This window comes from Crotalus tigris, unplaced genomic scaffold, assembly GCF_016545835.1.
Source record: "Crotalus tigris isolate CLP2741 ecotype Arizona unplaced genomic scaffold, ASM1654583v1 scf7180000019504.1669754, whole genome shotgun sequence".
Classification (NCBI taxonomy): Eukaryota; Metazoa; Chordata; class Lepidosauria; order Squamata; family Viperidae; genus Crotalus; species Crotalus tigris.
The window spans coordinates 341,800-359,541 of record NW_024097569.1 but is presented as its reverse complement, the minus strand read 5'-3'; the positions used below and the strand labels follow the sequence as shown (position 1 = coordinate 359,541).

General features: G+C 46.8%; 1 protein-coding gene across 1 annotated transcript; it reads left to right on the top strand.

Annotated features, from left to right (window-relative positions):
• The first annotated feature begins 199 nt into the window (after window positions 1-199).
• Window positions 200-17,626, top strand: NCDN (neurochondrin). The gene is given in 11 exon segments (XM_039363018.1): window positions 200-354; window positions 8,307-8,408; window positions 8,793-8,932; window positions 9,271-10,245; window positions 10,821-11,065; window positions 12,810-13,034; window positions 14,408-14,550; window positions 16,515-16,685; window positions 16,688-16,804; window positions 16,807-16,910; window positions 16,912-17,626. Coding segments are annotated over 9 exon segments (2,145 nt in total). The 5' UTR covers window positions 200-354; window positions 8,307-8,408; window positions 8,793-8,806; the 3' UTR covers window positions 16,951-17,626.
• The last annotated feature ends 116 nt before the right edge of the window (window positions 17,627-17,742 follow it).

The following is a 17,742-nucleotide window of genomic DNA, read 5'->3' as shown; positions in this document are numbered from 1 at the left end:
AAGCGGAAAGACCAGGGGAGAGGAAAGGGGGGGGGAGGAAAGAGGAGAAAGAGAGAGAGAGAGAGAAAAAACGCTGGCCGTTGCCCTTAGGTGGCATGGCGGCCGCGGCTTCGCGAAGAGGTCGCATCAAGGCGGCCGGTGATTGGGAGCCAGATTAGCAAGTCGTCGAGGAATTGGCTAAAGAGAGAGAGAGAGAGAGAGAGAGCCAAGAGGAGGGGGGGAGAGGGTGGAGAGGGAAAGCCGACAGGCGTTGCGTTGGAGAGAGCGGCAGACGGTCCTTCGGCGCGCGCGCTCGCTCCTGGCAGATGCCATCCGGGAGAGCCGGAGGAGAAGCAGCGCGCTGTCGGCTGGGAGGTAATGAAGGGAGGCGAGCGGCCGTTCGGAAGGCAAAGTGGAGCAGGAAAGAAGCCCAGAGGCGTCGAAGGCGGCGGGGGGGGGGGAGAGATCCCAGGCCACCCGCCCCCCCCTTATTGGGCTGAGGGGGGGGGCTGAGCCTCCCATAGGGCGCCCTTCCGTCTAGAGCGCGCCGCATTTCGGGGAGGGGGGGGAACCTGGCCTCTCCCGCCTGGTGTCGCAGTTGGAGAAGGCGTGCTGGGGCTGGGGAGGCCCCTCTGCAATCCCCCTCCATCCGCAACCCCCAGGGACCCCCCAGGGGCCCCTCCGCGGTCGGGCCCGCCCTCGGGGGACAGCAAGTCCTGTGCCGCCGAGTCTCCCTCCAAATTCTGCCCAGGTCCCTTTTGCAGCGTGGGAACCAGGGGCTACGACGTGGGAAAAAAAAAAAAAAAAGAATCTGAAATTTCCGCCTGGTGCATTTTATCGAAAGAGTTTCGCTGGGGATTCGTGCCGTCCTGTCAAAGGCCGGATGGCGTCTCGGAGAGGCGGGGAGAGGGTGCACTTGTGTTTCGGGGGGGGGCAGTTTCAAAAGGTCCTCCGCTGCTGCTTGGGTAGAGTTGCTCTTAAGGGCAGCGGTCCAGCCTTTGGCTGCCTCTGTTGCACCAGTTTGGACAGCGGTTAAATCCCCGCTGGACGTCTGTGGTGCTGGTTTGGACGGTGGGTTGCGGGCGCCCGAGAATGCAGTGGGGCTGGTTGCCAAGGTGAAGGAAATGCAGCTCGGAAGGAGGATGGCTAACCCTCTGAGCATGCAGTGGGTCAAGTTCTTGAATTGCAGCTGAGCTGCTGCCTGCAACAGCATTTGGGAATCCGCTTGCGCCACTGATGCCCATCAATCCTCTCTCTTCCCCCCCCCCATCGCAACTGGAAGAGAAAAGGGAGCAATGAGGCTTCTAATTCTCCTGCAACCTAATTGCAATTAGCTGCATTCCTGCTGCGAAAAATTGGGGATTTTAATTAGGGTCACTGAGAAAAGGAAGAGAAGCCTCCCACCAGGCAAATCTGTTTAAGATCACTGGTTGCCTGCTGGGTGAACAATGAGGTATGCAGTGGTTTTTGCAGAGAGATGCTGGAAGGAAAGGATGGTTCTCTTTCTCTCTTTTCATGCTTGCCTGTAGTTAATCTAACCACCGTTAACCTATCTGTAACTATGCACTGAACTGTAAGTGATGGTTAGATGGGTAGGTTAAAACACAATGGCTAGTTCGTTACTCATAACAATCATTACTGAGGCATCTGCCAAACCGCTTACTGCAAATTGCTGATTTTTCAGCCCTTACCAACAGTAAACCAGCAACCCATTTTTGACTGCTCTGCAGAGCAACTGTTTGGAAAAGTGAGCGGAGGCTCTGTCCAAAGCAAATTTTTTGCAGCCAAGAGCTGGGTGTAAACTATAAAATTACTCCTGGTCTGTTCAGGCCCTAACATAGATCTCAAATCAGTTCCTATTAGCCCACCAAAAAACTCTGATCAGAAACATTAGTACCATGGACAGCAACTCTTTGCGATGGCTTCGCATTTGTGATATTCTGCTTGTCCTGTTTTTGTAGGTATTTCTTAAATACTTTTCCCAAAACGCATTGTTGATCTTACTGTTGATCCTGTTGTTATATGTGTGTATATGTGCGTATGTTTGATTTTGCTTGTATTGAACAAGTTAGTTTTGTTTTTAAAACATTTAAAACATTTGCCTTCTGAGAGCTTCCTTTAAAGAGGAGTAAAAATCCATTAAATGCAAAGGGAGGAAAAGACGTATTTATTAATTTATTACTGCAGTTTATATGCTGATCAGTTCCAAGAAGGCTCTAAGTGGCTTAGAAATTATACAAAATTACATAGAAAACATCACAAGGAAAACATGGATCTAATAACTGTCAATCTTGCTTGCTATTAAGGCACCAAGGCAAAACAGTCATAGCCGTAACAATTGCCTGCTGCAAGGAAGAGGCACACCTTATCATATATTTTCAAAGGCTCTCTAGAACAGGTGATAATGACTTTCCTGAACAGCAAATAGGGTTGGTGCTGAGGTACCCCAGGTAGAGCAATGTTCCAAATGAGGGGGACACTTGCAGGAAAAGACCCATGGCTCCTCAAGGATGGGGTCTCCCTACTAGATCTTGTTGGATGAGCAAACAGCTGGAAGAAAATAGTTCTCTAAACATGCAATCCGTGATATAGCTTTAAAGGTGAAAACCAGCATCTTGAATTGCACCTAAAATCTAATTGATCACTAGTGCAGTTCTGACAGAGCTGGGGTAACTTGGGCACGTCTGGAGATGCCCTTAATTGCATGATACAGGCATATTCCATTGATTTCTGTTAGGTTGGTAGAAACAACTTAATTAGAACAGGATGGTCCAAGATTATATATCCTCAGCAGCTCCACTCTGAGTCTGGGTTTGATTCTGGCCACAAGAGGAAGACTTTCTGTCTTAATTGCTCTCCCCATCCCTTTTAGAAGCCATCTTTCCTCCCAGAATCTGGATTCTAGTGTTAGAATAATAATGTTGGTGTTTATTTCTTCATATTTTGTCAGCCTAGAGTCTGCCAGGCAGTTTTTTAAAGATTCATATTTTTTTCCTATCAGGAAGACCTGAATTTAAAAGAGCCTACATTTCTGTTTTTTTCTTATGGTGGAAAGCTGAAGCCAGAGCTACTATTGCTATCTTTCTGCATGGATGAAATCCTGGGTATTTTTATCATCTCTTAACGTGTCACATGTTTATTTGTTCCGTTCTTTTCCATTAGAAGCATCCAAGAATAAAGTGCGCTTGCACACAGATGCTCTCACACCTGGGTTGAGCAAATAACAACATTTCCATCTTCCAAGGGCAAAACCTATTTTAAATATGGGCTGGAGTTTTGCATTCCAAATTGGTCATTAAACTAGCAACTAGAAAAAAGACCAAAAGATTTCCTTTCTTGAACATTTAGGATTTTACGCTTTAATAATAATGTTAATTCTTTATTGCTTAGATTTACGTTCAGTCGTTCCCTATGATATATAATACTCCCTCTCCAGGGTTTTAAAGCTATATTTCACAAATTCCATTCATAAAATTACAGGGGTGGAAGGGACCTTGGAGGTCTTCTAGTCCAACCCTCCACCCAAGGCAGGAGTCCTCATGCCACTTGGACAAATGATTGTCCAATCTTGTCTTGAAAACCTCCACTGATGGAGCACACACAATTCCAGGAGGTGAGCTGTTCCACTGCTTAATAATTCTCACTGTCATGAAATTTCCCCTTATTTCTAGGTTGGATCTCCCTCTCGTGAGCTTCCACATCTCTTCCACGCTCCATTCTTAAGGAAGCTCTTTCTATTTTAGTTGGTCTGCTGTGAAATACGCTGCAGAACCATTATACATTGTAGAATATTTTTGGGGGTGTGAACTACAGCAAGGTTGAGAGAAGCAAAAGAGGAAAGAAGGACTTAAACATTAGAAAAAGAACAGATTTATGTTTTCAAAAGACATCGTGTACAGCTTCATTCACCATTTGAACTATGTTAAAACATTATGTTAAATGTTGAGTTAATTTTCTACATTATCAGCCAACCGTATCACTCAAATATCTGAAATAAAACAGCTTGTTGCAACTGTATTTTACTGTATTTTGCAATTTTCCAAATTGTGTTCAACAGTTTTTGAACAATATAAATCAACTATTCTGGGGAGGTTACAGTGGCTAAGGCTCAATATATTGGCAATATTTTACATGTAAAAGAACATCAAGTAGAATCAGAATTCTATGTAGCAATGAAGCTAATTCTTAAATCTTAGGCTGGTTTTATTATAGTGTTTGAACGGTTTATATAGAGCATTATTTTTAACAATGTTTTGCAGGCATTTCTAGGTGAGCAATGGGCAGGAGTTCAGAAGTGATAGATCAGGGTGTCTTGCACCAGTACAAAGGTTTATGACTCATGGTTGTCTAACAATAGAACCAATTGAAAAGCTCTCTCTTTTCTCCCCCCACCCCACCCCAAGTATTCTCCCTGGATTAGATTGCCGGAAAATAACTCTTTGGAAAAAAACAGAAACAGAGTTTCTGAATAGCCGCGTTCTGCTGCTTTTGATAAATTCCTGGGTTCCTGAGTCTATGAATATTTATTTATATAAATATTTAAAGGCCATCCACTTCTGAGAACAGCCAAAAGAAACAGTAACAGACACCAACATTACATGAATCTTCTCTAACAGAGGCAGCCATTTTGCCTTTCGTGTCCAAGAGCCCCGTGGAACAGTAAGATGGCTGGTGGCTTCTGAAAGACCAAGAGGTTGGGTGCCCTCTGTGCCTTGGCAGACAAGAACTTTCAGAAAATGAAGAAAACCATAGAGAAAGTACCTTACCACTCCCCATCACACCTTCATTTGGGTGGGAACCTTCCACAGGTATGATGGAGAGTGCACCTACTGCAGGCGAGGGGGACGACTTGGCCAACTCGGACTTTTAGCAGAAAGAGACCCAGATGAAGAGATTGTGCAGTCTGGAGATGGATGGAAGAGGGGGGAAGAATTCAGGGTAGCCACATCCTAGAGTAGTGGTTCTCAACCTTTTTAATGCCGTGACCCCCCCCCAACCGGTCGTAAGTCAAGGACTACTCAACTGGTGCAGCACCATTTGCAGAATGGGACTTTTGGCGGGCTCAGCAGGGCAGAGACAGCCTGGACAATTCCTGTTGGCTTTTGAAAGCCAATAGAATTAGACTCTATTCAAGAGAGTCTATTCTATTGGCTTTCAAAAGCCAAGAGAATAAAAGGGAGTAGCACAGCTAAGGAAAAGGGGAAAAAAATGGCGGACTGCGTTGTTTGGCGACCCCCGTGAAATGGTCGTTCGACCCCAAATGGGGTCCCGACCCACAGGTTGAGAACCACTGTCCTAGAATCTGTCAGAATATATTGAACAGCTTATAAAGCTATAGCTTTAGCTTGGCAAGATTCTGTCTATTGGCTGCAAGTAAATCAAAGATTGGACTTAACTAGATCTCACTGTCTCTCCTTTGGGCTTGGGCCTGACAACAGGCCCTCCTTTAAAGGCCACGTGGGAGAGACCAAGTAAGGGCAAGAAACAAATGTCCATTCGTGATGAGCTTTGAAGATGGTAGCCAGCAATTTGAACGGAACCCAGAAACTAAACCAGTAACCAGTGCAGCACCGTAAATTTACACTGCTGAATCTGTTCCCTCCCATTAACAGACAAAGCTGCTAACTAGTTGAAGCATCTGAGTTATTTTCAAAGGCGATCCCACATAGAGCGTGTTACAGTGGTCTACCTGCGTGGAGACAAGGGCATGAGTCATGGCAGACAGGGCTCCCTGGTTTAAAAAGGCCCAAACCCCCCCCAAAAGTCCACCTTAATAAATGAGGATGGCAATCTTCTCTCCAATTCCTAGGTGGCCTCCCTGTCAGCCCTTTAAGGAAGACTAGACTGGGAAACCAATTCCTGTAGGCCAGTGCTACTTTTATTGTAAAGCAGGACCTGCATGCACCTCCCTCCCCTTTATCTTCGTGTGAACTAAACAGGGACTTGTCTGAAACATTTACTCATGTTAAATTCTTGATCTGACCATTGTCTTGGTAGCAGTTCTTCCTCCTGTCCCTCAAGGCCATTCCGACTTCCTTTGACACTGGCCCAACAACTTCATCAAGACCAGGGGTCTCCAAACTTCGCAATTTTAAGACTTGTGGACTTCAACTCTCAGAATGCTGGGTGAGGAATTCTGGGAATTGAAATCCACAAGTCTTAAAGTGACCCAGTTTGGAGACCCCTGATCTCATGTTAAACATGAGAAAGAAGACTGGAACCTCACACATATGTGCAATTCTCTCTCTCTCTCATGCCTGCACACATGCACACATTAGGACTGCTCACTTAGGGAGAAGCAGAATCACCATTTCTAAGCCCAGATCCTTGTAGGCAGTCCAGAAGAAGGCCATGACTGAATGGTCTAGCACAGGGGTAGGCAACCTCGGCTCTTTTATGACTCATGGACTTCAACTCCCAGAATTCCTGAGCCAGCCATGCTGAGGGAAAAGGGAGAGGTTTCCAAGCTAAGCCATGCTGGCTCAGGAATTCTGGGAGTTGAAGTCCACAAGTGATAAAAGAGCCAAGGTTCCCCACCCCTGGTCTAGCAGGACCAAAAGGTATGCTCTCCATCTAAGTCCTGACAAAGATTATTTTACCAGCATGCCATTCATGTCATGTGCCAAGTCTGAATCCTGATGGCAAGAGGTCATAAAATCTATTTCCTCTAAGCCTCTAGACAACTGGATCCCATTACCTTCTTCACAACCTTCCCTAATGTTCATGAAATCAACCCCACCTGCCCCATCCGGCTGCATGAATAGTCCAGTTGGATCATGAATCAAAACTTGCAGGTGGCCGAACCTCTATTGCTACAGTCCCACTCCACAGCCTTGCTCCGCACAAACTCCAAAGAATCCCTTGCCAGAATATTTTGCCAAGACTCTTTCCAAGAGGACATCAGCTGAGGAGAATACAAGCAATTTCATCTGCCAAAATAATTTGTAAATATGCCTCCTAAATCAGAGACTGAACAGAGTCACTGAATGCAACTCTGCAGACCCAGGAAGTGCAGAGGAATTGAAACTTACCCCATTTTTATGGTGCACTCACAAATGTGGACATGCACCCATGAGCTATCAGATTTACTCTAGTTTTGTCCACCCTCACTCCAATTCCTCATTAAACCAAGGAATTTACAGGGATCTGCAAGGAGAGGCCACTTGGGGCCACCCTTATCTACTGCTCTTGCCGGCACCATGTTCCAGAGATTGGTGAGGGGACTAGAGATGCCTGCAAGAGTCCTGGGAAACTGATGGACAGTTTAACTCAGTGGTTCTTAACCTGGGTGATATCACTCCCCAGGGGGTGATTTCATTTTTCAGGGGGGCAAAGGAACAAAAAGGGGGCGATGGAGTGAGAAGTTTTGGGGACACTTTTGAGACTTTTTCATATAGTAAATTGCTGCATATCTGTCGTACAAAAACATCAGGTCGCTCGCTCTTAGTGGATTGAATTGTGTTTTCAAATGTTCCTCCAGCTAGCTTCAGGACAGAACGCCGTACATATGTGACTACGCATCGCTTATCTTCATGCGCATTGCGCAGCAGCCTCTACCCTTTTTATATTTCTTTTTGCGTCTTAAATTTCACTTGTAATTCAATCATTAAATGTTACTGTTTTTCTTTTCAGGCATTTCACTTTCTTGCAATTGAATTTTGTTTTCAGTGGTCATTACATTTAAGTGTCTTGAATAAATAAGATAATAATGAAATACATGTATCACAAAGTTTGGGAATAAAGTGACGGGTGGCACCAAAATTTTTCAAACAGTTGAGATATGGGGAAAAGATTGGAAATAAATTATTTGCATCGATATGTCCTGATGACAATTTTAAAGAAAATAAAAAAGTGTTTGCATAAATGGAAGAATTATTTCCTATGTTGTGATTGAGAGGTTATGTTGGGGGAGGGGGGGCGATGACAACTTTCTCATTGGCTCAAGGGGGCGATTCTTTCAAAAAGGTTAAGAACCACAGGTTTAACTGGTCCACCACGCCTGCAGAGGTCTGATGTGCGAATGATCCAGAAAGCATTCTGACATGACAAAAGACGAGTCCGTCACCTTCAGATCACATTGCAAATAAATAGTGTCATCGTGTTCCTTAATTCGCAACATAAATCTTGTCTGCAAGTTCTGCACATCCCCAGATCTATTTGTGGACTTAACGCTGAAGGTTGACTGTCCTAATCTTTGTACTGGATAGTGTGCCCCAGCACAGTCACTCAATTCTGATTACCCAAAATTCTTTGTCATTGTTCTTTTTTAAAAAAATTAATAATAATAATAATAACTTTTATTATTGCTCTGGGTCATTGTTTTCCAGAGCAGCTCACGTCAAAAGAGAGAGAACCTCTACCATCGGGCCTGCAAACAGAAGTGTAAAAGGAAGGAGGAGGAGAGCAGTTCTTGCAAGCCAGATAGAGTGGTGAGCCATAGGTTGTTATTTAAGGCAATTTGGGGTGGGCTGCCCTGCTCTTGCTTGTGTTGTTCCTTACGTAACAATTGACGGTCCTTGTTCCTTCGGCAGACGGGTGACACCAAAGTGCTCTTTACTTTGACAGGAGCAGGATTGTGGGTTGTTGGAGCTAAGTGTTTGTTCTGGCAGGATGGGAGAAGCAAGCTGCCTGCAGCTGTTCCTTCTCTTGATGATAACTGGGCCAAGCGTGATCTTGGTTTGATGGCCATCCCAGGAAATAAAAAGGGCCCCTTCCAGTTCCCGACAATGAAAGCCAGATTCATGCTTGATTGTCCAGCATTACTTTGGAGTGGAGGCTCTTTGTCTTTCTGAGTTATTTCTTTTTTTTTACAGTCAACGTTGGCATCATGGCCTCAAACTCGGGAATTGTTGCTGATGATGGGGAGAGCAGCAAGAATTGTACCCTGGAGAGATGCTTGAATGTATTCCGCGATGCAAGCAATGATAGCGAACAATTTGCAGCTCTGCTTCTGGTAAGATTCTAGCCTTGCCTGGGTGAGAGAAAATACCCAGAGGGAAGGAGGGAGGAAGGAAATTCTTGTTTGTTTTAGCCACTCAGTAGTAGTTGGCTAGCTACCTGAGAGATAAACTCACCTGGGTCCCACCTGTAAAATGTGATGGTGGTGATGATGATAGGTCTAGCGCTTTTTGAATGTTATTTAGATCATTTATTGAATTATACAATTTAATCTTCTCATATAAATCAAACGTGGACAGGATAAGAGTTGTCCATCTGACAAAGAGCTGGAATCTTGCCCCTTCCTCTTCCCCCCCCCCCCCCGTTTGATAACTCCGGCTTTTCTTTTTTCAGGTGACCAAAGCGATCAAAGCAGGAGAAATCAATTCCAAAGCCCGTCGAAGGATTTTCGACGCTGTCGGCTTCACATTCCCAAACCGGCTTCTGACTTCCAAGGATCCACCCGAGGGCTGCCCCCAGCACACTTTCCAAGCCCTGGGCCTCACTTTGCTGGCCTGTTTCTGCACCGATCCAGATTTAGCCCGGCATCCGCAGATGCTGAACAAAATCCCCATTCTGAGTGACGTGGTGTCAGCCAAGACCAGAGATGCTTCTTACAGCGCCATGATTGATGATGCCTACCAATGCCTCCGAGCCATCTTGGCTACCTCTAAGGGTCCCAGAGAGTTGATCAACAGGGGCGCCCTTTCTGCCCTCTGCCAGGCCTACGTGAACCACAGCTACGGCTACGATCAGGCCCTTCAGCTGCTGCTGGGGCTTCTGACGTCAGCGGAATCCAAGTGTTGGCAGAGAGCCACCACTGACCTCACGGGCGTGCTTAATGTCCTCAGTGCGGAGTTCCAGAAGGCCGAAGACATGACCAAATTCCAGCTGTGCGAAGTGCTGGCCCGCTTCGTGCCTCCTCATCTCCCCCCTGGCTCCGAATGCCTCCTGTTCCTCTACCGAGGCCTGTCGAGCATCTTAACAAGCAAGCTAAGCACCTCCCAGCGAGACCCGGCCTTGAAGCTTTCGGCCTGCCTCTCCCAAGCCTGCAGCTCCGCCTGGATCCCAGCCGGCAGTTCCGGCAGCAAATTCTTTGCCCTCTTGATCAACTGGGCTTGCGTGGAGGTCCGCATGACCTTGGAGGAGCTGGACCTGACGGAGGTGGATAAGAAGCGGGAACTGATGGCGGCCTGCTACGTCCTGATGGAGCTGGCCATTGTGGAGTGCACCCGAGAGAAAGGCTCTCTCCTGCAAGACACCCAGAAAGTGCAGCTGGTGGGGATCCTGGAGGAAGCTTTGGGGGCTGTCATACATTACCTGAGACAGGTAAAAGCAGAGCCTGTCGGACGGGGTGGTTAATTATCCTTTTTAGATGGGAGGCTGAGGCTGAGGAATGGGTCACTTTAGTCAGGTGCTCCTGATCTGCCAGAGAGACAGTCTTGGCAGGTAAAAAGTTCAGCACATGAGAGGAATTGGCCGTAGGATGGGATGGGGAGGGGGATTTTAAGTGACAGTTCTTCCCAAATGTGTGCCGTTAGGACATCGGTTTCAGTCGAGCTGTCAGAAGCCATTTGGGTCCTGAAAAATCATTTTAGTTAAAACAAAAAGGCGGGAAAGTTGAGTTGTTTTTCTCAGCTGAGTGCCTGAGCTGTCCGTTCAAGAAAACTCAGTGCTTTCGCCGCAACCCCTTCACTTTTAGTAAAAGAACCCGTCACTTTGACCAAATGGAGTCGAGGGTCTTTCTTTCCTAAAGGCCTACGTTGGGGCAGGTCTGACATTTACGGCCTGCTCTCTCACCCTTCCTGGCGAGTTGCCTTCGCGAGGCCTCCTGCCTCGGCCCTTTTCGGCCTTGTGAACGTGGCCTTGGAAGGTGTGTGGTGTTTTTTTCTTCCGCTACTCAGGTTGGGCAGAAGAAGCTGGAGGATCCTTTCATCTTTGCCTCCGTTCGAATCCTGGGCGCCTGGCTGGCTGAGGAGACCTCTTTCCTCAAGCAGGAGATCTGCAACCTCCTCCCGTTCCTCGTTTATTACGCCAAGGTGCAGTTTGAAGAAGAGAGGAGAAGCCGCCGAAGTGCTTCCCAATCGGAAAAGGAGCAGGCCGGACAAGGCACCATCGCAGAGCCTCTGTGGCGGGGAGACGCTCTGAGGTAAAAAAAAATCCTGATAATTGCTGAAAGACAATAATTGACAGGATTTCTCTCCTGCAGATCAGTACATCTCCTGGCCTTTTGGCTCACGAGCCCCTCGTGCCCAGGGTTAGAACGGAAATACAGGTAGTCCTCGACTTACAGCCACAATTGAGCCCAGCATTTATGTTGTTAAGTGAGACAGTTGTTAAGTGAATTTTTGCCCCCTTTGATGAACTTTCTTGCCCTAGTTAAGTGAATCACTGCAGTCCTTCAGTTAGCTCAGGGGTAGGCCACCTTGGCTCTTTTATGACTCGTGGACTTCAACTCCCAGAATTCCTGAGCCAGCCACACTGAGGGGAAAGGGAGAGGTTTCCAAGCTGAGCCATGATGGCTCAGGAATTCTGGGAGTTGAAGTCCATGAGTCATAAAAGAGCCGAGGTTGCCTACCCCTGAGTTAGCCACACGGTGAATCCAGCTTCCCCGTTGAAGGTGGCAAAAGGTGATGACATCATCCCGGGACAATTGAGGACTAGTAAGTTGAGGATCACCCGTAGTTCTGTCTTGTCTGCAATTGAAGATCAAATGGATCGTCCGAAAGGCAGGAAAAAACCCTAGTTCAAATTTGCAGCACAAACGTACCACTTCCCAGCCTCAGTTGCGTCCCTTATAACGCGGTAAAGCTACATGCTCCTCTGTTTTTCAAAACTTTCCCAAATGTTTTGACCAAAGTTTGCCTTGCCTTGGACTGGTTCCATCCTGGGCTTGTAGGATGCCCAGAGAGGTGATGTGAGGGATTTGGCTGTCCTCCACGGAAGCCACACAGCCATCTTTTACAGAGTCATTTGCTTGACTCTGGTGGGAGAGATGCTCTGACATTTAAATGCCATGGACCTTTTTTTTGGATGTCCAGTTTTGTATGTCCAGTACTCAGATTTCTCAGCCAATCCCAGGGCAGATTGTTAGGCTGACGTTGACTTTTATGGAGAACCTTTCTTCTATTAATGTTGCAAATGAAGTCCTGTGTGCCTAGCTCCACTTCTAAATGCAGAATGAGGATTATGTCTCACCCTACCTCATGCTGGCCTACAGCTCCCAGCATTCCTTGTCCCTGGTATATTCTTCATACTAAGCTATCAGGCTCCTTGGGTTAAGGCAGCAAGACTGGCTAAGGAATTCTGGGAGTTGAAGTCCACACACAACTGAAAGCTGCCAAGGTTGAGAAATACTGTGTTTTAAGGTATCTAGTAGTCTTGCTTCTGTTAATTACAACAGCTTGCAATCAGTAGCTGTGGTTATAAAGGCAGCAAGCATCAAGAGGATTGTACAGTGATTTGTAATGATGATTCTAGGCCCGCATCTAAAGAAATGGTCGTCCACTTCTTTCTGCACCCTCCATATAATTTCTTGCTGCTGTGCCTGAACTGGATTGGAGAAACCATGTCTATAATGACTCCACTATCTTTGGATTTGTTTACCTTCAACTCCTCCTAGTTTTTCTGTTCTATTGCAACTGAGCAATTCTTCAGTACTGTGTTATCCTCAGATCCCTGAAATGCAGGTACCATAATTTGACTGAGCAGGTTACCGACGCATCTTGTTTTGAAACACGGACATGTTTCCTCAAAGATCTTTTAGTTCTGCCTTTTAAATCCAGAAGGAAAGTCCATACGGAAGGCTGTTGGTAGGCTTTTTGACTGAACAATCCATTCAAAACTCTCTGGCTTTCAACTCACTTCCAGGGCCTTGTATTTCCCCCTTCTAGATTCCTGTTACCTGGTTTGAGCCACCTGACTGCAGAAGATCGCCCCCGTGAGATCCTAATTTCTGAGGGGGCGCCGGTTCTCTTGTGCCAATATTTCCTGCACCGTTGGGAGACCTTTGTTTCAAACACTGAATCCCAGTCTGCTTCAAAAGTGATTGAAGCCAGTCTTCAAACCTCCTGCGAGATTTTTCTGAATTTCGTTGTCACCGCTCCCGATTTAATCAGGTAATGTATGGAGGTGGAGGTGTAATGCAACCCTTGTTAGAAAGGTCCGCTTCGGTTTGTTGCTTAAGCGAAGCGCTCTGCAGGGAGTTGATGCTAATTGCTCCTGCGTAGGCGTTTGCCAGCAATCCGTGAGAGCTAGTGGGCAGACGACTCCCCGTGTGCCAGGCTGCTCTTAGCGATCTTTGCACATTGAACACAGAGATCTCAAAAGCATTTGTAGCACATTCAGTTGCTGTGATTATGAAACTCTGTGTTTGGGGCTGATGTTTTGGAGAGTTTCTGACAGCAGGCAGTTCTGTAAGCCCCACCAGCTCCCTTTGGGCTGAAAGCATCTGGATGTGTTCCTGCAAACACCTCCATTCCCAAACGTAGACTCGTAGGCTGGGAAGGAACATTGTGATCAACCTGTCCAACTCTGCCCAGAATGGTATAGGGCAGTGGTTCTCAACCTGTGGCTCGGGACCCCATCTGGGGTCGAACGACCATTTCACGGGGGTCGCCAAACAACGCAGTCCGCCATTTTTCCCCCCTTTTCCTTAGCTGTGCTACTCCCTTTGATTCTATTGGCTTTTGAAAGCCAATAGAATAGACTCTCTTGAATAGAGTCTAATTCTTTTGGCTTTCAAAAGCCAATAGGAATTGTCCAGGCTGTCTCTGCCCTGCTGAGCCCGCCAAAAGTCCCATTCTGCAAACGGTGCTGCACCAGTTGAGTAGTCCTCGACTTACGACCAGTTGGGGGTCGCAACATTAAAAAGGTTGAGAACCACTGGTATAGGGTCTCCAGCTTGGGTGGGGGTGATGGTATTAGAAGACCTCCAAGGTCTCTCCCTATTCTGTTATTCTGCACAAGGGCCTTTAAAATATTTTAAGTATTTGAAGGCTTATCACGCCTGCCCATAACTGCCCATGTCTTTTATAGGACTCAGTTTCCACTTTCGCCCTGTATCCTGGTGGTTTTTCTGTGGATGTGTTTGAATTTGTGAGATTCTACTGAAATTTGGTCTATCAGGGGAAACGCCATTGTATTTGGGTTGCTTCTCAAATCTTACATTCCTGGTGTTTTTTTGTCCCTTGTCGCTCTTGACACATGTTGAGCTATGTGCAGTCCAGAATTAGGCAGGATTTCAATAGATAGATAAAATTAAAAAGCATGAGAAGCCAACTCAAGAGATTGCACTCTGGATTGCTGCTGATGAAGTTTGAGCAGGAACCGGCTTTGGGGGTGCCTTTCCTTTATTTTAACCTTTATACCAAATCCTCCTAGCGCTGCTGAAGCGGAGAGCAAAATTTAGAAGTCCTAAGAATATCATGCAAGAAGGAGGAATTGCAAATAACTCAGAAAACATCACTTCTTCTGCTCTCCCCTTCCACAGCCGAGAAGATTGTTTCTCAGCCTTGATGGACACAGTGCTGAAATCTCTTCCGTCTCTGCTGCCACAGAGAGAACATCTCATTTTGAGTGCCAACCTGGCTACGCTGGGGCTAATGATGGCCCGGAAACTGTTCGCTTATCCAGGCAAGTGGTGATACCTCAAGTTCTGTTGACTGAACTAAACCATTTGAAAGCAGAGAGGAGGCCAAAGCAGTGGCGGTTTTGATCTTGTTTCAGGGCTGGTTGGCTGGGCTCCCATTAATGTGGGTGGGCACTTGCACAACCAGTACACATTCCCTGTATTTTAAAATAGTGCGTAGATCACCCAGGCAGTGCCAAGTAAGACTGGTGCCTCAGATGTCATCTTAGCCAGTTGCATTTTTTTTTTCATGCTGCAGCAAATATAATTGTACCCGTGCAGGTAGTCCTCGGCTTACAGCCATTCCTGTAGTGACCGTTTAAGGCAGTGATGGCGAACCTTTTAGAGACCGAGTGCCCAAACTGCAACCCAAAACCCACTTATTTATCGCAAAGTGCCAACACGGCAATTTAATCTGAATACTGAGGTTTTAGTTTAGAAAAAAACAACTCGTACATTAACATCTTTTGTCTTAAGAGAAAAACACAATAACAAAGCTTTTAATGATACCAACAACTTTTTACTGAAAGGTAAAAGTTTGCATTTGGCCTGCTTTTGAACAATGCCTTGGTAAGGCCACACTTGGAATACTGCATCCAGTTTTGGTCACCACGATGTAAAAAAGATGTTGAGACTCTAGAAAGAGTACAGAGAAGAGCAACAAAGATGATTAGGGGACTGGAGGCTAAACATATAAGGAACGGTTGCTAGAATTGGGTATGTCTAGTTTAACGAAGAGAAGGATGAGGCAGGACATGATAGCAGTATTCCAATATCTCAGGGGCTGCCCCAAAGAAGAGGAGTCAAGCTATTCTCCAAAGCGCCTGAAGGCAGGACAAGAAGCAACATGTGGAAACTAATCAAGGAGAGAAACACCTAGAACTAAGGAGAAACTTCCTGACAGTGAGAACAATTAATCAGTGAACAGCTTGCCTCCAGAAGCAGTAAATACTCCAACACTGGAAGTTTTTAAGAAGAGACTGGACAGCCATCCTAAATGGTGTAGGGTTTTGTATTTTATATTATAATTAATCTTTAAAAAAAAAACAGAGAAACACTGTGCTAGATCCATCTAATGCAATGGTGGCGAACCTATGGCACGGGTGCCAGAGGTGGCACTCAGAGCCCTCTCTGGGGGCACACACACTGTCTCCCCAGCCCCGCCTCCTCTCACGGCCCCCTCCTCACCAGCAGCCCCTCCCAGAGGAGAGTCACCCCTGGGCATGGCAGCGCAGCCAAGGACATGGTAGCCGGGCAGCGGGGACAAGACTCCACCCTTGCGCCCCGTTGCAGGCAGATGATGCTACGGGGCACGGGCGGAGGGCATGGCCACCATGATGCTGCTGTGTTGTAGAAGTGAGAGACTTGAGTCAGCTCTTTGTGGAAGGAAAGTTTATTTGAGCAAGTTCAGAGAGCTGCTCACAGCTTAAAGGGTCTGAACCCCAGACCGGGGCATAGATGATCATATTTATAACCCCAATACGTAGGTATTTCCTGATCAAGACATATTCCATACATGGTTACATTCTATAGTTCCTTATTCTAACATAGGAAAGTTACTAGACATGGTTATAATCTATAGTTCCTCTTTTCAACATAGGAATGCTTTTAGCTGTTAGCAATATTTCAAGTACGAAGCAGTTTTCAATATATCATGTGATAGACAGTTTGCAATGTATCATGTGCAGAGCCGAGAACAGGATATCTGGCAATTCTAATTTTAAGTGTTGTCTGGTAGGCAGGAAAAACCTCCCTTTCACCCACAATTTCTGTCAGACAATCAGTATTTTTCCAGCTTCCCACTTTAGCTGGACTGCCTGGGTGATCTGTGGCGGGCCGTGGAGGTGGTGGGTGGCCCAGTGGGCAGGGCGGAGTTGGGGAGCGGGAAGACAGTTTTTGGGCACTCTAAAAGGTTCGCCATCGCTGATCTAAGCTGATCTAACGTGATTCTTGGAATTTTCCCTCTCAGGTCTCCAGGGGACTCCCGAAGCGGAGAGCTTCTTTGGCGCCACCATCCGTTTCCTAGCTGAAGCTTACATGGCCCAAGCCAGCACCGAAGGGGGGATCGTGACCCTCGGCGTTTTCGCCCCCTACAAGGCTGCCTGGCCGGCCATCCGCGAGTTGTGGTTTTTGGGGATGCAGGCTTCGCTAGCTGCGTGCCTCTCTTCCTGTGGCTGCCCCAGGACGTCCTGCGTTCCGGCTGGCTGCAGGACCTTCTGGCCTTGCTGGGCCGCGTCGTCCCATCCTCCGTGGATATGGATGGGTGAGGGCTTACCAGGGGGTCTTGGTGGAGCTGGCCAGAGCCAGCCAGCCATGCCTGGAGAGCATCCAGCAACACCGGGGTTTGGAGCTGGCCAGTCTGTACGGCAATGGCCGCCTTAGAACAGTGCCTCTCCGAGCAGTGAGCGTGCTCAGGGAACAGGTGGTGGGAGAAAGGTGCGTTCTCCCAGAAGTCGCAGCTTCCCTCTTGTGTCCTGCAGGGGGCAGCTCTGTGGCAGGGGAGATAGTGTATGTCGGGTGTCTCTTCCCTATAGCTTGCACAGAGTTATCCCACATAACGGGTTGGTTTGTTTTCTTTGCCATTCTTTGTATTTATTTAATTTATTTATTGAGGGGGGGTTCTTTCTGCCTTCTTTCCAGGTGGCAGAGGACTCCCAAGGCAGATATATACACACACACACACACACACACACACACACAGGCAAACTTTTGCAAGTTTAAAGATTATCATAAAGCGACTCAAAATCTTATCACAGGGCTGGTGACGACGAAGATCATGCAACGATTAAATTATCCAGCCCCCCCAACATGGTGTTAATTCAAAGATTGGGGCAAGTTGGGGGGGGGAGGGAGGGGGAGTCTTTAAAGCCCCTTTTTTAAAAAAAATAAATAATAATAGAATAAATAGCTGAAGAGGTGCCAAATATTTGTAGCTCAGAGTTCCATGAAGACGGGACCACCGCTTTAAGAAAAAAAGGGGGGGGGCCAACGATGTCTCCATGCATGTTTTGTAGCTCTCTTGTGATCTCGTAGAGTAATATGAAGCAGAAGTCTTAACTTGCTGGCAGTTTAAAACAAAAACAAAAAAAAAGCATCAAGCCTAATGTATTGCAATGCACATTAGTGCTACTCCGTTTGACTCTTAACGCACTGTGAAGTAAAATAGATTCTTCTCCGGAGACAGATTCAACAGATGC